This window comes from Pongo pygmaeus, chromosome 13, assembly GCF_028885625.2.
Source record: "Pongo pygmaeus isolate AG05252 chromosome 13, NHGRI_mPonPyg2-v2.0_pri, whole genome shotgun sequence".
NCBI lineage: Eukaryota > Metazoa > Chordata > Mammalia > Primates > Hominidae > Pongo > Pongo pygmaeus.
In genome coordinates, this window is record NC_072386.2 from 99881203 (window position 1) to 99903970 (window position 22768).

Here is a 22768-nt window from a genome sequence, read left to right on the forward strand (position 1 = left end):
CTGGGAGTAATTCTGGGAGAGAGGTTTGGCAATGCCTTCTTAGAAAGGACACTTGGTTGCCTGGCCTTTGTTTTTATGGCTTTCCCAAGAAGAGAGCAGCCCCTTGAGAGCTGGCCTTCTTCATCAGGGTGGCCTTTATTTGACATGGACTGCACAGCTGCCGCTGTAGCTTTAAGCAAAACGAGGAAGGGGAAGAGCAGCCAGAATTGGGCATATGTGTTGGAGCTGAGGCTTGCAACAAATATGCAGGGGCAACTGCAGAAGACTCGTGCTCCCCACTTGGACATAGGGCACTTTTCACGAACTGAACACAGGAGACTGGTCAGCACTGTATGTCCATATGTCTGTCTGTTTAACAAGACCTGAAGGAACAACTTGTTTTATTAAATGTGGTAAACTGCTAAGAGGTTTACCTTGGTACAGTACATTGGTGGGGCAATCAGATTTCAAAATGGGCATTTCCTTCAGGAATTTACTGATTTCAATGACATCCTGAAAAGGACGCAGCAGCTATCACCCTAAACTCTTACTGGATTTTACACTTTACAGAAATGCTAGTTATGCCAAATATATCTGCCACCATACCAGCTCAAAGGTTCAAAAACCCCCGACATCTTGAAAGAGGATTCATGCACAAAAGAAAGAGGTTGCATCAAACACAAAGGGATATGATGTCTGAAAATACCCAACCCAAGTTCCCAAAGTAGGCCACCCCAGCCCCCCTCACCTGTGCTGCTCATGCAGAGATTCGACTTTTGTTAAAAAGTCATCATTTTGATCGGGTATAAACTGACTATCGGAAAGATAGCCTGGATGATGTATGGAAGAATTATAGTCTCCAAAATGAGCTATCAAGACAGAAGAAGGGGAAAATCATAATTAGTTTTGCCTTTTTAATATGGTTTGTATTTATAAGCATCTACAGCATCATCAGAATAACATTAATTAGAAATACTCTTCTGGTAAGTTCTGCACCACATGAACTGAAGCTTCTCACTAGCTCCAGATTCCACACTTATCTGAGCCTTCACTATGGGCTAAGATACTATCACACATGATCCAATCAAATTCTCATTCTCCCCAAGGACACGGAGGGAGAAAACTGGGAGACAGTGTTTGAACCTAGGCCCTGTTCTAATCCCACACCTCTTCCATACACTGTGGTCAGCACAGCAGTTTGCACTCATGCCACTGGATAAAGAGAACCCACTGGGGGAAATGCCACAATCCATATGCCACGCACGGTGCAGGCTTTCTCTGCCATACCCCAAGGTTGCCATAACACTGGACCAATCTGCTCTAAAAACTGGGTGTAGGCAGAAGGGAGGCCAGCCGACCTGACCACTCTCCACATCCTGACCCATCCCCTGGGATTCAGGGAGGTGTGGAAGAAAGGGGACCAGGATGTGCTCAGAGGCCACAGGGACAATGGGTGGGTGGGAGTGGGGCCGAATGGTCAGGGCTCAGGCAACAGCAAAGTTCCTAGGGAGAAAGACACATTCTAAGGGGAGTCAGAAGATATGAAGAGAGATTCTGGGGCTATCAGGGGAATCACATTAGGGACCTGCAGGTGCAGAGGGAAAAGGAAGGGTGACTTCCAGACTAGCCCCTGGGCCAAATGGTACTGCTCCCTTGAGATCCTTGACTGTTGTCTGCCAATGTGAATTGAATTGTTGATGCCTATGATGTGATAGGCATTCTTGAGAGTTGTGCAGTGCTCAACCTGTACAAGTGTCCATGGCTGCCTCAAGGACTCAAACCATTTGGGTGTCCGGACCATTGAGGAAACTGGGAAAAAGGATGGCACCAGGTGAAGAGCCAAGGACCAGGCTTATGGGACCTGAGGACATCCATTTCCCTTCTCCACAAAGTTTTCCCGTTTGTCTAAAAACAGAATTGAGAAGATAATCTCTAGCTCTAATGGGGCAACCAATCTCGTATTCCATTTTCTTGACAAACAAAACAAAAAAACGCTTCTACTTCATCTTTTAAAAAAAAATTAGCCCTGATCTTTCCAAATATTTTAATGAATTTCTTCCTGCAGCTTGCTGCAATGCCAGGAATCTCCTGAGGACTCTCAATTCAACACCAAAGATTTCCAAATCAAATAACTCCTTCTCTGTTACAAGGGCAGAGTATGGGAAAGATATGGTGATACTTTGTGGCCAATCTCAGAAGGGAAGTGGGTGAGACAGGTAGCTGCTTGGGTGAATTTCACCATAAAGTTGAAAGGGCAATGCGGCCAGGCACGGTAGCTCACGCCTGTAATCCCAGCACTTTGGGAGGTCAAGGCGGGTGGATCACCTGCGGTCAGAGGTTTGAGACCAGCCTAGCCAACATGGTGAAACCCCACCTCTAGTATAAATACAAAAATTAGCCGGGTATGATGGCGCATGCCTGTAATCCCAGCTACTTGGGAGGCTGAGGCATGAGAATCGCTTGAACCTGGAAGGCAGAGGTTGCAGTGAACCGAGACTGCGCCACTGTACTCCAGCCTGGGTGACAGAGCCAGATTCTGTCTCAAAAAAGAAAAAAAAAAAAAAAAAAGGGCAGATGCAAAGGTTATGTCTCACTCAGCCTTGCTCACCTAACTGCCCTCACACCACAGGGCTGCTCTTTTGAGATCCACACCATAACGAAGGGATCTGTTTCCTTCCTACACTGTGCCTCAAGTGCTGGGAGTGGGTCAGACTCACCTTTAGGGCCCAGCACCAGGCATGGCACACTGTAGGTGCTCAGACATTTGGGTGCTCAGAACTGATCTGTATAGAGGCTGATGCAAAGTTCAATTCTGGAACGGGAAAAGGGCAGAGAGCCAAGTGACCAATGCATGCAGACTTGGTCAAGGTTAGACCAGAGGCTGTTAAGGCCAGCCAAATGTGGCCAAGTTGTGGAAAGAAATGTCAAGGCTATGTGGCCGGTGAGTTTGTGCAGGGTTAAGCGTAATCATTCACAGGAAATCATTTAAATGCCCTGACACAGCATGCCCAATGAGGAAAGTGCTAGAAACCATTAGAATCACTTCCTTCAAAGCCCTCATGTTAAGAGTGAAGAAACTGCAGTCTGGAAAGGAAAAGAGACCTTTAGGACAGGGTCAAGATCAGAACCCAGGTGATCTGAACCCCAGTTAGTGCTCCTACCACCCCACCAGCCTGCCTGCCAGGCCTGTGAGCCACTGCTGGCCATCTGATGGCAGCAATCATGTCCCCAAAGGCCAACCAAATGCTGTAAATGACTTTCCTGAGCCTCAAGGTGGAGTCCTACGAACCTTTACTCTGTTGGTTTCATTAGCTCAAGGAGAACCTGCTGGATCCCAATAAGGTTATCCATCATACCAGTTAACAGTCCCATCCCCGGTATCATTCTGCGAACACGAACAGCAAGGTTCTCTCTTTAGGCAAGTTGCTGACAAATGTTCTGAACTTCGAACACAACCAACGAGCCTCCCTGTGGGGTGGTTTTCCCTTTAAATCCTAAGCGGCTACTCTGTGCAAAGCTCTGTGCTAACCACTAGGGGGAAACAAAGTTAAACAGTGATAAACATTTGCAAAACACTGGGCAGTTTCACATCGATTTCAATGACATCATCCCACATGTTACTCATGATAACCCTGTGATATAGGCAATGCTTTTTATCCCCACTAAACAGATAAGGAAACAGACCCAAAGGGGCCTGCCACTGTTGCTCAGCTGCTAATTTGGAGGCTAGACTCTGACCACAGTCCCTACTCTTACCTACTTACTATACTATATGCTCCAAACTCCTAAGTAATCCATTTTCCTATCTGTGAGAAAGCAACACATGCAAAAGCTTATTATAGCAAACAAAAAAGGAAGCGCTTATGTGGGAAATACCTTGTCATTTTAAGTTCCATGCTTTCTTCTGGTTGATAATATTTTATGTTTTGCAACAAAGAGAGGGTACATCCCAGGTTCCAAACCACAGCATTTCAAGCTGCCCAGCTGGTGTACTTGGAAAGACTTTTACCTGCTATTCATTCAACTCCAACCTGATCTTAGAGGCGGTTCTCAGGGGTCATTCCTAGGACGTTTTCCCAGATGCTCTCCCCCCTCCCTAAGCAGGATGAAGTGCATCCCTGGTGGCCATCTCCACTGCTACTATCATCCACATCTGCCTCCCTACAGGCTGTAGACTCCTTGGGCAGAGCAGTGTGTTTTATCCATCTGTGCACCCCAAGGCTGGTACAGACCTCCATGTGGCACAGGTGCAGGGAACATTCTGGAATAAACATATATTCCAAAAAATATACTTTATTCTTTGAGCCTCATAAAGCCTTGACAGGCCATTAACAATTTTCCATCATTGTATATTTTCGGGTACTTTACCTGAAGATCACTTTTTTTTTTTAAGAGATGGGATTGCTCTGTTGCTCAGGCTGGTGTGCAGTGGCATGATCACGGCTCACTGCATCCTCTAATTCCTGGGCTCAAGCAATCCTTCCACCTCAGTGTCTCGAGTAGCTGGGATTACAGGTGCAAACCACTGTGCCGGACTTTATTTTTTATGTAATAAGAAAATGTGCTTTTGGTTAGCTGGTCACAGTGAGGACTTATATTAGATGCCCCTCTTGGAAGAATTTAGCAAAATATAAAATGTAGGTGTACCTTTTGATCCAGTAATTTCATATACAATAATTAATTTTTTTTTGAGACAGAGTCTCACTCTATCGCCCAGGCTGGAGTGCAGTGGTGCAATTACGGCTCACTGCAGCCTCGACCTCCAGGGCTCAAATAATCCTCTCACCTCAGCCTCCCCAGTAACTTGAGCTACAGGGGTGTACCACCACACCTGGCTAATTTTTGTATATATTGTAGAGACAGGGTTTCACCATCTTGCCCAGGCTGGTCTCAAACTCCTGGGCTCAAGCAATCGGCCTGCCTCAGCCTCCCAAAGCGCTGAGATTACAGGTGTGAACTACCATGCCTGGCACAAGTATTAATCTTAAAGAAATGTATGCTCTGCAATATATATATTTATTGAGGGTGGAGGGATAAAAGCTTATACTTAAAACTGCTTGCCTGATAAGCCATGATTCTATTAGCATGATAGTAATGTGACTATTTCTACTGAAGCCAGTTTGTACTTTTTAGGTGCCCACAACTTCATTAGCCCCCATTCTATCAGTTCTTTGCAGAAGGGAACCTGACTACTGAAGCCTGGGATAGAATTCTTTATTTGCTTTTTAAATTTTACTCTAAATAGAATTTACTGTTTACAACAGGCAATTCCCTGACAGCTTTCTTCTGGGCAGACATGAAAATACAGTAAGAGCTAACACTTGCCACGTGCCATGCACTATTCTAATAGGTTTACATACAGTCACTCATTTCATCTTCACTACAACCCTTGAAGGAGACACTTATTATCCTCATGGGTCAGGTAATGAAACTGAGGTCTGGAGAAGCTCAAAGTCGGGCAGGTACAAGTGGAAAAGGCAAGACCTAGGTATATGGCTCCAGTCCAGTTCTCAATGACTCAGCCAGGGATGGTCCAACAATAAAGAATTTTTAGTTACACATCACCTTCACATTATTGCTTAATTTGAACCAAGTAGCCATATTGAGAGCTGTCTTAAATCACTCGTCACCTCAATTTAACAGGTGAGAAAACCAAGATTCGGAGAGGCAATCCCACGTAACTGGCCACCGGAGACATCAGATTTTTTTTTTTTTCTTTGAGACAGGGTCTCACTCTGTCACAAAGGCTGGAGTGCAATGGCATGATTATGGCTCACTGCAGCCTCAACCTCTGGGGCTCAACAGATACTCCCCCCTCAGTCTCCCTAGTAGCTGGGACTACAGGCACCGCACCACCACACCCAGCTAATTTTTCTATTTTTTGTAGAGATGGGGCTTCACAGTGTTGCCCATGCTGGTCTCAACCTCCTGGGATCAAGTGATTCTCCTGCCTCAGCATTAGAAAGTACTAGGACTACAGGTGCACGCCACCATGCCCAGCTAATTCTTCAGTTTTTGTAGAGACAGGGTCCTACTATAATACCCAGGCTGGTCTCAAACTCTGGGGTTCAAGGGATCCTCCCGTCTCAGCCTCCCAAAATACTGGGATTAGAGGCTTGAGTCACCACACCTGGCCAGGGATGCCAGGATTTAAATTGAATATGCCTATATTCTAGTTAGTGTTCCTGCCTCATAAACCTGAAGCTCAGGCTGTGAACACCAAACTTGCTCTGAGATATGGGGAGGCTCCGTCTCCTCAGCTGATTGGCCTGGCAGAGACAGAGTTCACAAGGTCTAGAGATCATAAGAATACAAGCTGACTGGTGACCATGCCACTTCCCATATGGATGTGAAATGGCCAGGCCTGTCCCAGGTATATTGTAGGGAGAAGGGAAGGTTCAAATCCACCCAGGCCCATTCATCTGTTTTGAGTTTCCCACTAGGGGAGGAGGAGATGCAGGATCAATGGAGAGACTAACTCTGGTACTCGTCTTACTCGTGAATAGGGTCACAGGTGGTCATCTTTGATGTCCCCTGCCCTCCACTTCCTGGTTCCATGCAGGTGGGTGGGTAAGCTGCAGGCCCAGCCACCTTGCTCTTCACCTCCTTCATTTCTGTTCTTTGCTGGTAGGGAAATAGGCAGACCTAGGGCCACCTCAGCAGTCCCTGTCAGCCTTCTTTTGCTATTTTGCCTGTTCTGAGACAGAGCAGGGTGTGTAGTTCAGCCAGTGCCTGCTCTCAGACCTGATCATCTTGCTGCCTTAACTGTCTATCACACAGTAGGTCAACAGGGTTATAGGCCAAGATGGTTTGGGCTTATGGGAAGGTAGAGGAGATTTCTTAGGTCTTGAGCTGCAAATGGCTCTACCTGAGTACTATGCCGATGAACTGTATTGCCACCACAAAGCTAGCTACTATAAAGTGACATTTTGCTGTCATCTGGCTATACGTTCTTTTCATTGTGCCTACCCGGCATGTACCTGCAGGACTTGGAAGGGAATATACCCTCGATAAAGTTTTGCCAACTGAACGAGCGGATTCCTACTCCAGTTTAAACCAGCCTTGAAGAAAATTCCATCTGGACTTTCTATCCAATATGGTAGCCACTAGCTATGTGCGGTTAGTCCAAATTGAGATGTACCGTCAGTGTAAAATCCAGACTGATTTTCAAAGACTCAGTATTAAAAAAACATAAAATATCTTGCTAATAACTTTGTACATTAAGTTAAAATGCTAATATTTTGAATATACTGTATTAAATAAAACACAGAAAACCTCCTGTTTCATTTTACCTTTTTAAATGAGTGTACTAGAAAACTTAAGAGTTACATATATGACTCACATTATATTTCCATTGAACAGCACTGGTATAGATCAATATACAATCCATTAGCTATATTGCAACTCTAAAAAGATATTCCTAAGATCACAGCAGTGTTTTAGAGTAGCACAAACAAGCAGCAGGGGTGACTCCTAGCAAATTTCTTAACGTAGCTGGGTCTAGGTTTCCATGTGTATAAGAGATGACTGATACAAATATTTGTCCCACTGAGATTTGTATTAAGATCAGATCAAATGCCTGAGCAAAGGTTCTGGAAAATGCAATGTGCAACAGCTGTCTACTGTCTGATGGGCTCCCTTGGAGAAAACTTCACACCAAAGCTCATTCACTCCTTTCCCCTTAACCACCTTTCTTAATCCAACATCCCTATGCTACAGGAGAGTGCCAGTCTGAGTAGAAGCACATATCTGGACAGCCAGAGATATGCTGCCCAGCAGGATTCCTGGGGAAGAGGGACTTGGTCAAGCAGGAGGAACCAGTGACTTTCTCCATACACTGATCAGAACAACCTGTCCATCCGTGAAATGCTCCTTTTGTGACTTACATTGTACGGCATAGGACGCTAGAACCACTGCTGAGTTAAGAGGGCAGGTTAACCTGTCAGGAGAAAAACATATTAGCAAAGTCACAAGAACCAACAACAGCCTGAAACATTCACAGGTCACGTGTAGTAACACGTCTTTCTTTGCTTTGATCAACCATTACAAAACACCATGAAATGTAACAAAAGCAACTTTACGATAACACATCAATCTCAAACAGTAAAGGTAAATGTAACACACTAAAATTTTTTAAAAATAAAACCTTTTCATGTTTAAAATAATATCCATCACAAATACCATGAAACTAAAGGTCTAATGATGGCCAGCGTTTTGACTGGTCAAGAAGGGTCAGGCTGATATCTCTAAGAGGGAAAAAAAAGTAAAAAAATTGTACTCTGAGATAAATGGGCAGCCTTCAAATCTTTCTAGTAAAGACCTGAGACTCATCATAGGGCTCTCTAACTAAATTCCTGAGTTCTAATGACCCTTTGGTTCTTGATTACCCTCTTTCTAAAATAGTAACATCCTCTTAGGAGGGGCAAGTAAAAAGGTATTTTTAATTTTAAAACCTGCAATTCCTTAATTAAATTAACTAATTAAGATGACTTAGGATTCCTTTATCTATTTGCCCTCCTGAAGATCTACAGAGTTCAGTGATCTGTCTCTCAGTCTTCGTGCCATTCACTTGTAATCATGGACTTGGGTTGGCCTTGTTCTCCTTTCCTCTTAAACTCACTGCTTTCCCAGGTGCCCTGTTTCTGCCAATGACTCCACCTCTGTCTTAGGCATATTTTGAATCCTCTGATTGTTCCCTTTTCTTTTCTGCATTCAACTGCAGACTTCACGGCCTGCCCAGGAGCTCACCAGCAGACCTGGAGCAGGGGTCACTGCTGGAAAGAACAGGTTAGGAGAGGGCAGGAAGGAGGGCTTGCAGGGTAGGGAGGTCTCTGATAAACGGAGGAATCCTTAACAGCAACACTGGGAGCCACTGGGACTTTAAAAATTCTTCCCAGCAACCCAGTGAGAAGTGGAGAACACAGTTTCTATGGCAGCCCGTGAAGTACCCAAGATGTGAATCACTCCGCCTTTCTGATAACGTGGCCCTCCAGGGGTTCCGCTTCCTGTCCACTGCGCTGTGTGCTAGTTCTGCAGCTGCATATGAAGACGACTTTCCCTATCTGAGGGGCCCCCATTATTCCTCAAGTGATGCTGTGTTCCTGCTGGGACTTGCAAATAATCTCCCCAAGGTTACAGATGCGGTCCTGGGATCTCACCTCTGTTTGTTCATCTGGAGATCTAGAGAGCCCATGGGGAGGATAGGCAGAAACAGGATGAGTATCAGCTATTCGCTCTCCTAACAAGACGGGGTTCGATTAAATCTAAGCCAGTGTCCTTGCTGGAGAAAGAGCAGGTGAATGGGATTTGGGGAACAACTTAGGAAAGAGGCTGAGGAGGTTCCCTCTAGATGGAAGAAGCAATCCTATGAAGAAATCAGAAAGAAAGACATTCCAAAAACTGTTCCAAATACATACTAGGGAACACCAGAAGCCTCTGTTCTGCTCTCAACTTGGCCGCATGTTCCTAAACACATCCCTTTCTTTCACTTTGGGCTTCAGGGTCTCCACCTGCTGAGTGAAGGGCTTGGACGAGATCAACCATCTTGGAAAGAAGGAGATGACACCTTGAGTACCGGCTACCATGGACAGCTCAAACAAATCGGGACAATTTGACACCTAGGAAAAGTGCTCGGTATGTTCCACTGGGCCTGTCAAAAGACCCACGGTTACAAATAGCCTGATCCACATCTGAGAAGCGTTTGCTAGCAGAGACCCTCTCCTCAGAGAGGCGGTGAGGACTTGACAAGGGCCACAGATCTAAGCCAGGATGTGGCCTCAACAGATTTGCCCTGACTCACGTGGAAATATCAAGGGGCATTTTGTTTGGAGAAGAAAAACTGAAGACAACCCATTATTTAGAGAATTAGACTAAAAGTTCCTGAGGAGGCAAGGCCCTGGCCTTATTTGACCAGCATAGTTCGGTGCCTGTCTCATAAAAAGGTGACTGCAAACTATCTGTGGAAAAGACTAAGTGTGCAGAAGAGAAGGAGAGAATGGGTTTCTGCAGCTGCTAAGGACAGCCTGGACCCAGGAGAGGGGTCAGTAATTTCAACCTTGAGTTACCCTAAAATGTAAAAATGCTGCCTCATGAAAGGGTGAGCTCCCCCTCACTGGGGGTGATCAAGCAGAAGCCCGAAGACCTGTAGATTGTGCTGGGGAAGTGACTCATTCCTACCTTGAATGGCAGGATGAGCTAAGTGATGAGAATTCTATAATTCTATGAGTGCTCCACAGTCAACAGCTCTGGAAATCCTTTCCTCAAGGTATCTCTTGCTTCTAACTTTCCACCTCCTCTCCCCACAAACTTCACTGCCATGCCCCCCAGGTCTCTGGCCTGGATGCTACAATAGCTTCCTTGAAGGCTGTCCATTCCCTTCCATCCAGACTGAACTGCCCCTGGCCTCTTCCAGTCTTCCCTTGTGCACAGTGATACTATCTTTGTGGATATGGCTTTTGCCACATCCTTCCTGCTTAAAAACCTTCAACAGTTCTCTTCTGCCTGCTGGATGTAAGATGCCCGCCTACGTAGGACACGAACAGCCCTCTCTATTCTCCTGTAAGCTCTCAGCATGTGGTTTCCAAGTGGGACTGTCGGGGGTGGGGTGTCTTCTCACTGCCCAGGGAAATCCACCTCCTCACTTCTCTACCCAACCCAATTCTGGCTCATCCCAGCAATCTACAAAGACTTTTCTAGCTCACACCAGCAGGAGCTCCTCAAATCTTATGACAACTGTTGTCTCTACTGCCCATATTGGTTCTATTTGTTTCCTAATTGCTTCATGGGATACGGTCTCATTTCCCCAGTGAGACTCCAACTCCCTCATGATACAGCACGCTGGTATCCTCTGAAGACCCTCCTCTCCCGGGCTAAACTCACAGGGGTTGGGGGTGCGGTGAAGAGACTGGGAATAAGCTGTGCTCTTCCCACCAGTTTACCTGCTGCAGTTTCTTCCCTAAGTCAAGAAAAGGAGGTAGCTCAGGGACCACTGGCTTGGAATTTCCTTTCCCTTCTAGCTACTGAGATGGTCTTGGTAACACAAGAAGCACTGAATCACAGCCAAATGAGCAAAAAGCCTCCCAGAGAGAAAATGAGTCATCCGTGGGTACTAAGGGGCTTAGAAGTAGACCCAAATTAGGCCTGATCTGCCTTCCTGAATGAAGCCCATTGTACATTCTGGGTCCCCTCCTCCCTTTAAAATTTGTCAGGTCTTTACCAGAAAGATAGCTGCATCCTTTGTAATAAAACTGAAATAACATGAAACATAGTTATCAATCCTTAGCCTCTGTCAGCCAAGACTGAGGTATAATAAAAACAGATGTCCAAAGCCTAATGCTGTACAGGATGCTTTCCACATCCACTCTGTTTAGATTTGATATTGTTACCAGAAATAAACACTCATTGGATTAAAACCAGGAATTTTGCTAGTCTAACAGGAAAAGAAAAATGTAAAATTCTCATTACCTTCCTTCACAAATATCCATCTTCAGTTGTAAGAAATACAAGTGCCTATGAAACAATTGTTTTCATTAATTCATACTCAAACTGAAATAAGCAAAAAAAAAAAAAAAAAAAAAAAAGAAAGTTTGATGAGTCAAAGACAAGAGCTGTACATGTGAAAGATATATAAAAATAACGGTTTTGGTCCAAGGTATCAGGTGCTACCTTACGCTCTGCAAAGCTGCCCTGTCATTACTGATGGCTCATGTTGATGCCCTACGTCTTGACTGGTGGGGGCAATTTTCTGCCAGCGCGGGCTGTCCTATGAAGAGCTGAGCAGGGATGAATGGGGTGGAAACAGCCCACCAAAGATGGGCTGGTACTGTGGGTTCCACTGTCAGTGAGCGCCCCTGCCTTTGAGGACCAGAACCCACAGGGGCTCTGCACAAGCGGCGCCCACACACTGGCAGGGCCACTGTTCTGAACACTGTGCCAGGATCCATCCACTCAAGCTCCATCTGCATGAAGCTGCTAAAAGGAGGGGAGTCTGTGAAGACACCTTCTTGGCTGGGGTGCAAACCCCCAGGTGAGCATTCTATGTCCCAGGAACTGTGGGTGCATGAGCAAAAGCATAAACATCAGTAAACTAGAAGTTTCCAGGACCTCCAAGCTGAATTCTGCACTCATCTCTGGGCAACCAGCAAATGTAACTTCCAAACTCCAGACCTGTTTTGTGGGCAAGTCATGGCAGGCCCCTTGGCCTGTGACTTTGCTCCTCTGCCTAGGGAGCGGGGAAAAGGAGGCCGTCAGCAGCATTGCGCAGGTCAGGAAGCGCCCTGGGGAGACTTCTATTTAGGGATGCGGCATACATGTGACACTTGGCCACTAGCTCCCATGCTTTTTTAAACCCAGATTCAAATGGGATAGACATTCCAGTGTCTGGCCAAGATGACAAAAGGGAAACCTCTTGAAATCTAATATAGACAGGGCAGAAGTGCACAGGGGCAGGAGAGAAATAATTTTGACAATTTAAACAAATCAGTTTCATTATTCCTTCAAATTTATAAAGGTCAAGGAACCGGCTTTTTGAGATGGGAATGCTTCAAACAGTATTACAACCTCCTATTTGCACAGTTCCGGGCTGTGTACGTGGTACTACTTTGTAACTTTCCCTCTTATCTGAGCCTCATAACTCTGTAAGGTAGGTACCACTAACTCCATTTTTACAGATGACAAAATTGGAGCTCAGATAGGATATGTGAGGTCAATTTTGTCTTATTTTAACCTGGATGATAATGTTATTAAAAAAACTCACTATGCTACAAATTTCTTATATGTTTAATGGCTAAAAAGCTTAGGATCCATGTCGTAACTCTAATATTATTACTGTGATTATAATTAACTACCCACAATGTATTGAACACCTGGCCTTGAGAGACAGTATAACATACATTTGCTGATTCACACCTATTTGGTATTGGAATCTCCATCTTTTCCACCTAGGAGAACATCATCAGTTCTTTCTAGTTTGTTTCTATGTTATCCAAGCTGACATTCAACCAGAATTAAGTGTTCTCTCCTCCTACAATGCTACTGAGAGAAAAAAGAGAAAGGAGAGTTATAGATAATCCAATGGTGAACCTGGGCTTTCATTGACAAGCTCAGCTAATCAGTATGTCTTCCTAGGGATATAAATGAGAAGATAAATGTGGAGATCACCACTCACCAAATGCTGCCTTGTCATATATTGAGCAAAGTTTCTGAGTCAACCCCATGGCATCATACACAAAGAAACTAGAATAGTGGAACCCAACCCAAGCTTGGGAGACTTCCTAGGAATCTTGAAGGAGCCTAGTTTTGAGATTGCCAGTATATAAAATTCTGCAAAGAATGATCTAAATTTATCAGAAACAGCAGTTGTGGAGGCTCACAATGAAGAAGATATTTATTTAACAATTAGAATACAAGATAGTTCTTTAGAAGAGATGCTTGGGATGCCTAACTTCAGAAATGTAATGACCTCTCTTGTGGGTACCCCACCTGTGACCTCAATTTCAGAAAAGTGTAATGACCTCTCTGCCTAGATCCTTAACAAACCAACAAAAACTAACAGATACCACCTCTATACATCTTCTTTGACTCTTGAGAGCTAAAATTTCCTTCAGAGGGAATTTCCTTAAACAGGAACTACAAAGCTGGGGTAAGATAACTATGTTCCAGGAATATAGGTAAAATCTTTTAAGTTTTTTTATTTTTCATTTTTTAAATTTTTTTAAAGCATGTGAATTAATGGTAGAAGCCTGGTCCAAGATAAAATGATCTGGCAGCTGGGCGTGGTGGTATGTGCCTATAATCCCAGCTACTCAGGAGGCTGAGGAAGGATCCTTTGAGTCCAGGAGTTTGAGGCCAGTCTGGGCAACATAGCAAGATCCTGTTTCAAAATATATATATATATATATATATCTGGCAGTCCTGGTGGCCCACCAACTCTATAAGAGTTATGGGGGTGGCTCCCACCCTGGTGCCCAAATCCCAGAAGGTCATAGTTACATTCTACTCCACAATGGGATACCACCCTTCTTAAGATGGAAGGTGGGGGTGGGGTGTCAGTTGTCAACCAGTGAATTTTAGAAGAGACACACACACACTGTTTATTACTCATTCTGCGCTAAAATCTGCCTCCCTGTAGCCTCCACCCACTGGCCATAATTCTATGACCGTGCACATCTAGTTCCCCTTTTCCCATGCTACTCTTCGGACACCTGAAGGCAGCCTTCATTCGTACCCAAGGCTTCTCTCCATCATGAATGCCCTACATTTCCACAGATGTCCCTCAAATGACAGGAAGGCTCAGCAGGAAGATTTTGTCAGCTCCCAGAGAAGTGGGCTTCTCTTCCACAGCGTATGGAAGTGGATGGCCAATGGCCAGGATGGGCCCTGGAGACAAACTCCTGGGTTGCACTGGCCGTAGGAATCCTCTCCCTCAAGTTTGGCCACTGGAGGGCTCTAATGTGCCCAGTAGATGCCACAAACCTGGGGCTCTAGTGTTATGGGGAGGCAGGAGGCAGGTGACAATCACTAGTTTAGGCAGTGCCATCCAGACTTGGGGTTGGAACCTCTCAGTTGGTCGTACAATCAATTTAATGGGTCACAGTTGGCATGTTTTTTAAAAAAAGGAAGTAAGGCTGGACACAGAGGCTCATGCCTGTAATCCCAGCACTTTGGGAGGCCGAGGCGGGTGGATCATGAGGTCAAGAGATTGAGACCATCCTGGCCAACATGGTGAAACCCCATCTCTCCTAAAAATACAAAAATTAGTTGAGCTTGATGGCACGCGCCTGTAGTCCTAGCTACTTGGGAGGCTGAGGCAGGAGAATTGCTTGAACCCGGGAGGCAGAGGTTACAGTGAGCTGAGAGCACGCCACTGCACTCCAGCCTGGGTGACAGAGCGAGCTCTGTCTCAAAAAAAAAAAAAAAAAAGGAAATAAAACAGAATAGACAACTTCAGAGTACTTGGTACTTACTATAGTTTTATAAAACGTTTGCTTCAGTAATTTATATATGTGTACTGTATTCTGAAACAAAATATATTTTTACTTAGGAGTTGTGATTTTTAAAAAACCCACTGGTTAGAACCACACACACGTACACATGTACATACATATATAATCACACACATTATATATAATATATATAAAAGACACATATACATGTAAACACACACATATTATGTTGTTTTGAAGACATCCCTTCAACAGAGCCTTTTTTTTTTTTCTGCGACAGGGTCTCAGTCGATCACTTAGGCTGGAGTACATGGCTTGATCATGGCTCACTGCAGCCTTGAACTTCTGGGCTCAAGTGATCCTCCTAGTTAGCCTCCTGAGATGCTGACACATGCACCACCATACCTGACTACTTTTTTATTTTTATTTTTGTAGAGGCAGGGTCTTGCTATGTGGCCCAGGCTGGTTTCAAACTCCTGGCCTCAAGTGACCCTCCCACCTTGGGTTCCTGAAGTGCTGGGAAGCTCACAAGTATGAGCCACCATGCCTGGCCCAGACTGTGTTATTTAGTACTGGCCTGAGGAAACCTTGGTAGGGTCATTTCAAACACATTCTTATAGATTTCATCACCAGCTCTGTGTCCATCAGCTTACGAAGTAACCTGCTGGGCTGAGTGTTTCTATCCTATCCCCAGTTTACCAGCATAAAGAGCTGGTATGGGGAAAACTCAGAGGACAGGGCATGCTTCTGTGTGGTCACCTGATGTGTCATACCAGACACCTTGGACATTGGCTTAAAATGTAATAAAAAATACAGTCAAATTCCCAATGTCTGCTATAGTAGAGGGAGGAGGTGCATAAAGAAGGCAAAATACAGTAACTGATTAATATTTGGCCTTTCAACATATTACAAGTTAAAATGTGATGTAATTACTACTAAAAAAAAATAAACAAGACAACACTCTGTATCTGAGTTAATGCTGCCTCCTTGATTATGTCTTTTGGCCATGATGAATGTAGAACAGGATTCAATACTAAGCATCTATCGCTTTTTTTCTGGTGAAATAGCTTCCCTCCCTAAGAAAAATAAATGGATCAATAATAAAAGGGCTTAACGCTGCCACAGGGGAGGGAAAGTTTGTTTGTGCAGTCTGTGTTAAAACAGCAACAACTTTCTTGTGCTACACTCTCCTCCTCCATTCCAAATACTCTGTCCCTCACACCTAGAAAAACCCAAGTACCAGCCCAGGGTTGGGAGAGACTCCAAGCCCTGAGGGGTAAACAACTCCTATCACAGCCGTCTTTCCTTTATCTGGTTCACATATTTCCTGTACTTGCTGATTCACTGAGAAGACAAGCTGAATCCAGCCTGCTCTCCTTTCTAACTCTTGCAAACTGGGGATCTGACAGAAAATTCTTATAACAAAGCTGGCCTGGTGACTCATGCCTATAATCCCAGCACTTTGGGAGGCTGAGGGAGGCAGATCACTTGAGGTCAGGAGTTGGAGACCAGCCTGGCCAACACGGTGAAACCCCATCTCCGTTAAAAAAAAAAAAAAAAAAAAAAAAAAAAAAAAAATCAGCCAGGCATGGTGGTACCTGCCTGTAATCCTAGCTACTCGGGAGGCTGAGGTGGGAGGATCGCTTGAACCTGGGAGGCGGAGGTTGCAGTGAGCCAAGCTCGCACCTCTGCGCTCCAGCCAGGGTGCAGAGAGAGACTCTGTCTCAAAACAAAAACGAAGAAAGAAAATTCTTATAACAAGAGATGTCTTGTTATCTTCAAGTTCAAGGGCCTTGATTTTAGCCCTTCAGAGACATCATGCTATTTGACCTGTGGATGACTGTTTTACAAACTTGTCTTCTACATCCTGCCTACATTGGTAGAAAATGACTTTTTTGTCCTTTGAGCACAGTGTGTTCAGCAGGCAGGAGAGGCCAGGGAGGTGGAAGGAGGTGGGAGAGGTAGGAGGTGGCAGATGGGAGTATGCTGGGAATGGCACCAAATCAGGAGATAAGAGAAGCAGGCCCAAGACTGAAAACTCATTAGCTGATTAAAATGTCAGTATGTGCACCCCAGATTTTTACTTGGATCATCATTGTTGGTGCAGTTACACCCAAATGAAGTTATCTGGCCATAGTAATAAAATGAAGAGTACATTTTTAGTGGTTACTCATTTTTATACACTAAACAGAAAACTTTAAAAAAATGTTGTTACCTGGTTTGTTCTTGCTGCAGTGTGTTGGGATCAGGTATAAAAAATCTTACTCGAAAATGCAGGGTACAGGGGAAACCTCCTACAACATTTTTCAAAAACAAATTAAATTTTCCCTTTGACAAAGTCAATGTATGTAAGTTGCTTCTCTTCCATAAGTGATGCATTTTTTCACTCAACCACAGCTTTTTCCATTATAAAAGGGCTAATTTCAAACATGGAGTACATAAGTTAGTTGATTGTTATCTCCATGTCTTCAAAAAGTAAAATATTTACGCAACATCAGCACAGACTAAGTTATCATCTACTTCCTATCACACGTTTATCTTAGGGCTGTGTTTAAACATTGCACTCCGTTATCTGTATTAGGAATATTAAAAATCCTTAAATCGGCATTATTATGTAAAATTTAAAAAGAAATAATAGCCTGCGTTTGTGTAGCCATTTATACGTTTCAAGCATTTTCATGTACATTCCTGCATTTCAACACCACCATGACTATGAGTGGGCTAGGCTGCTACTGGTAGCCCCATTTTACAGATAAGCCAATTAGAGGTGACTTGCCTTAGGTCACACAGCTGGTGACAAAACCAGAATTAGAGTACTGAGATCTTTGATTCTGCTATACCACATTTCAAAATCATTTTTAAACTAGAAAATATCTCATGCTTTTAATGCAAAGTATATTAAGTTAGTATACTAGTAAATCACACAATGAACATATTCAAATATGGCTTTACGCATCAACATCTAGAGTCAATTTGCTTGTGTGGATAAAATTAGTCCATTTCTTCTCATAGAGACGGGAACAGGAGAAGATCAGATTGTGCTGCTAAGATCCCGAGATCTTCTTCATGTCAATTTCACCATCATCGCTCAGTAAATATCCACCAGCCCTATCTAGGCACTGAGCACTTTCTTGCTCTCTGCAACTCAAGTCCTTCTCACTAGCCTGCTAGATCTCCACCTCTACCTTAGTTCATCCTGACCTCTACCCTCCCTGCTCTTTAGTGCTTTCTTTCTTCATCTGTAGCATGTGTTCAAAGAATCCCTAGTGGGGGTGTGCCCCTGAGTACACCTGTCCACATGTCTAGGTACCAGCGGATGGCGCTATGACAATCTGCACATTGGGGAGAACAATGTCCCCCTGCTGCCTTGGGATGCTTGTTCACCTCCCCTCCCCCTCTTCTAAAACTTTTCATCTCTGCGCTGCAGGCATAGCCTCTTTGTCTTTCTGGCTGTCCTCTATTGTGTGCTTACTACTACCATAGAATGTCGAACCCTCTGGGCTGTGTGCACACTTGGCTGTGGGCTCCTTGAGGGGAGACTCCAAATTTGATCTGGACTAGATTCCCAGGGCTTAGCCCAGCACCTTGCCACAGTCTGAGCTCAGGATAGGTTCACTGAAAGCAGGAGTTAATGAGAGAATGAATGACAACACCTATTCATGCCTTGTGTGGACTCATTCCTGGGGACTTGGATGAGGCAGGTATTTGTCTGCAAGTGGCCCTGAGGCTCCCACGGCTACTTCTGAATGCAGAGGACGCAGCTCATGGGAGGGAAGAACTTGGAGAATCTGGCTCCCTGTGGGGGCAGCAGTGAGATGGGAGCGAAGGCCACTGTGTCTACTCCTTCCTGCCTGGGTGCTGAGGCAGGTGTGTGTGTGTGTGTTTGGGGGCATCCTGTGTATGCACACCTGCATGCGCAAATCCACTTGCCCTTCTCCACTCCGCCATGCACTGGACACTTTTTTTGTGTGTTGGGCACCTTGGGCATGCAGAGAGAAATATAACAAGGGTCCTAACCTCAAGGAACTTGCAGTTCTGAGAGGGAACTAAAGGCAATTAACACAGATGAGGACAAGAGCGTTCAGAACCCCAACACGGGCGATGGTAAATCTAAGAGAATGTCGAGCCACCCACAGTTTCTAGGAGAGGAAATGAGATCTGAGCAGCCTTGAAGAAAGGCAGGATTTCGAGAGAGGGAAGTGGGAGGGAAAAGCATTCCCAGCAGATGGAACAGACTGAGGGGAGGCACTGGGAGGCCCTGCAGATCAGCCAGGTTTGTCTGGGGCATGAGTGGCATAAAGGGGAACAACACTGGCAATGTTGGAACATCAGGCTGAGAGCAGATCAGGGCAGAGGGTGGACTATGGTGTGGCCTGACTGCCCACCCAACTGGGAGTTAACTGCAGCACTGGGATCCACTCCTGAGAGATAAGCGGTAGTTTGGGAGACTTAATCTTTTCTATTGGTGACATTACCTACTTATGGCTCGGTTTTCCGTGAATGCAACTATGCTGTTGGAAAGTATGAGGTGTTTGTGTTTGTCTATCTGTCTGTCTCTCTTTTCCACCCTGGCTCTCACATCGGGCTAAGAAAGGCCATCCTCCTTCCTTTTCCTTCCTTGTATACAGAAATGTGGGTTCCCTTGCTCTGAGCTGCCTGCTCTCACTTTTCCCCTTCTTTCCCACAGCTGGGGCGGATCCTAGAGGGCTGATCTGGAAGCATCTCTGCTGACTCAGAAGTCAGACAGGGAGAAGTCGGCTCACTCATGACTCCTGGACACCCGGAACTCCAGGTACCAGATGTCACAGGCACTGATGATTGGAGGGGAGAAACAGGCTGTGATACACTAACACCTAATGTTCGACTGAAATGAAAAGATCACACCAACCTTTTAACTGCTTCCTGATGGGTTTGCTTGCTTCCAGCCATCTCTGTTGGACAAGAAAACATAAAATATAAAAGCAAACCGTGAAGGAGTTCAGCACATTTTTTAAAAATGGCACTTACAGGAGAGTCCACGGAGTCGTCATCATGCTGTAAACCAAAATATTCCTTTTCAGTCACACCCAGGTGGTTGTACGCCATATCCAGAAGAACCTGGCCAATGTCTTGTTTCTAGAACAAAAGAAATTATCAAGTAGGAAAAGTCTTAAATTAATTGGTGGTAAAAACATCTTTACTGTAGGCAAAAAAGAGTTAAAATATTCAGAAATGCTATGCACACACACTTCCCACCACAAGAAAAGCTTTAATAAATTTTAAGAAGCCACACAGCACATATGGGAAGCAGGGCTAAGAAAAACAACATCGACACAATTTAAGACAATACGAGTTTAATTTAATTGTCTAAGATTTCTTCCTTCCCCCTTAGCTGCAATTCCCAAGTGATAATGTCTAAATCGGAAAACTCAGCTCTCATAATCACAGTTAACTCCCTGTGGCCTCCGGTGGATTACCCACAATGAAATGCTAACCCCAGGGCGGTTTCTGTTGGCTCCTCAGGACACACCTGTGGCTCCTACTCCTGGAGAAGCCACCGAAGCGTATGTCGAGGAAAGGAAAGCTCTCACCTAACAGCCTAAAGGAAGACAGCTAAAAATACTCAAATGCCATTCAAAATACCCTCAGAGTGATGTGTCCTGGGCCACCCTGTGGGATTATCTGCCTCCCTGCTTCCCCTTCCCATCATCTGAAGTGGGAAGCTGAGGGGCACGTTCAACCACACGCCTCTTCAGAGCAGGACTCCATTGCCTTCCCCGCTCCATGTTTATGGGGCAGGCATGGTGTGGGAATGGGGACACGGCCATAAGAAGCTCCCTTTTCCTGCCCCAGCCGTGGAGGCAGTGGCTGTAACAGAGTGTCAAAGGCCGTCAAGGGCTGTGAAACAGTCGAGGCACAGTGGACACCCAAGGGGACCACACAAATGGTCATCTCGACTGGGGCCGTAGAGGAAGCAACCCCCCAATCTGGGTTTGGGAGGAGGACAGCGCCAAGCATCACCCCTCCCCTCCAGGCGCACGAGCTAAAAACAGGCCTTTGGATCAGATGGCCCGGCACAAAGGCCCAGGGATGGCAAACAGCATGGAGTGTTTGGAAAACTGCAAATTCTACTTTAACAGGCAGACTTTGCAGGAATCCTTTGAACCAAACCATTTAACTAAAGGACAATATGAGTCAGAAATAGACCATGTATAGAACAGCAAAGGTAGCTCCTTTTTTTGAGTGCCTGAGAGCAAATAATGTACTTGAAAATAGGTCACAGTGACCAGCATTGGGAGAATTAGATAACTGTCAGTCCCCTCCTGCAGAGACTTCTTTGGGGCAGCCTCAGATTATTCGGTCTGAAGTGGGGGAACATGAGACACGCCCATTTCCTGAACATGCCCCCTTTGCTGCCCAAGAGCGCTTGTACCTCCTGCTCCTTCTACCCAGGGCACCATCCATCAGAAGAGAATCACAATAGGTGGGGAAAGAATGACCCAGTCCACACACTGCACATTACCAGATGTCAAAAAGCTAGCCGCTCCCCTTGTTGGAATTATTTATATATGATTTTATATTACATTTAACATATATTATTAACCACAATTTACTGAACATCTACAAGGAGCCAGACATTATGCCCATGTGCTTTTTATATATGATCCCTAATCTTTGCAGCAACTTTGCAAAGTGTAGTAGTCATCACCATCTCCTTTGCCAACGAGCAGAGGCACTGAGAGGCTCTGTGCCTTGCACCATCAGCTGAAGGACAGTCTGACTGCCTGACTCAGGTTTGTTTGTTCCTACTACATCTCCTCTTCTGAAGTGCATAATTCACATATACAGGTATCTCTTCTGCATAATTCACCCAGTTCTCAAGAGGAATTGAAATGTAATAAAAAAAACACATTTATAATAAGAAAAGGCCTCCTGGCCTGGACCCTGCCTGCAAGAGGTCATCTTCGCTGCACCAGGTCACCACTAGGGCTCGCTCCCTGGGCTGAGAGAAGAATGACTGATATCCAAGTCAGCTTCCCTGACACCTGCTCCTGGTCACAAGGTGGGCTGGGCTAAAGAGTCTGAATGAGACTGTGCAAACAATTCCTACACATAGAAAGACACAAAGTGAGGGATATTCCAAGTTGCAACCAGGCCCTCCAACTTCTCAAGTTCCATGGGACTCAGCTTTGAACCAGGCTGCTGGAAGCTTGGGGTGGCAGCCATGTGATAAGAACAATGGTGTTCCTAACTAAGAATTTCTGGGTGCTCACTGTTTGCCAGGCTCTAAGACTTTCATTTTTATTTTTTTAGAGACAGGGTCTTGCTCCATTGCCCCTGCTGGAGTGCAGTGGTACAATTAGCTCACTGTAACCTCAAACTCCTGGGCTCAAGGGATCCTCCTGCTTTGGCCTCTCAAAGTGCTGAGAATACAGGCATTAACCACTGCACCCAGACTGTTCTAAGGCTTGATGTGATGCTCACTCCTCTTTTCACAGAACTGATCACTCCTCTTCCTGCTGGGATTCTCAGACATTTGCTCTTGGCCTCCTCCCGCCTCCCTGGCTGGTCCTTCTCAGACTCCTTTAGTGCCTGCTCCTCACCTCTCCTACCCTTAAGCACCATTCGCAGCTTCCATCTACTTGCTTCTCAGGGGATCTCCTCCAGTTTCAAGCTTGAAATCCCATCTCTATCCTGGTGACATCCACATCTGCATCCCCAGCCTGGACCCATCCCCTAACCTCCTGACTCTTCTATCTCGTACCATTCCTACACTGCTACATAGATGAATAACAGGCGTCTCCCCCACAACATGCCCACAGCAGAACTGATTACTTCTACCCTCAGACCTGTTCTTCCCACAGTCT

General features: G+C 45.2%; 1 protein-coding gene across 7 annotated transcripts in view; it reads right to left on the minus strand.

Annotated features, from left to right (window-relative positions):
- Positions 1-22768, minus strand: part of PTPN3 (protein tyrosine phosphatase non-receptor type 3) — a 123138-nt gene that overhangs the window by 61884 nt on the left and 38486 nt on the right. For 5 of the 7 annotated variants that reach the window (XM_054500345.2, XM_054500347.2, XM_054500344.2 and 2 more), the window contains 6 exons: positions 19929-20036; positions 19810-19852; positions 17137-17215; positions 11443-11487; positions 7866-7918; positions 728-848 (listed from right to left, as the gene is read on the minus strand). In XM_054500345.2, coding sequence (XP_054356320.1) covers positions 728-848; positions 7866-7918; positions 11443-11487; positions 17137-17215; positions 19810-19852; positions 19929-20036 — 449 coding nt within the window. Of the gene's footprint in view, positions 1-727; positions 849-2696; positions 2775-7865; positions 7919-11442; positions 11488-17136; positions 17216-19809; positions 19853-19928; positions 20037-22768 lie in introns of those variants that run through there. The other 2 variants (XM_054500348.2, XM_063649798.1) reach the window with 2 other exon arrangements.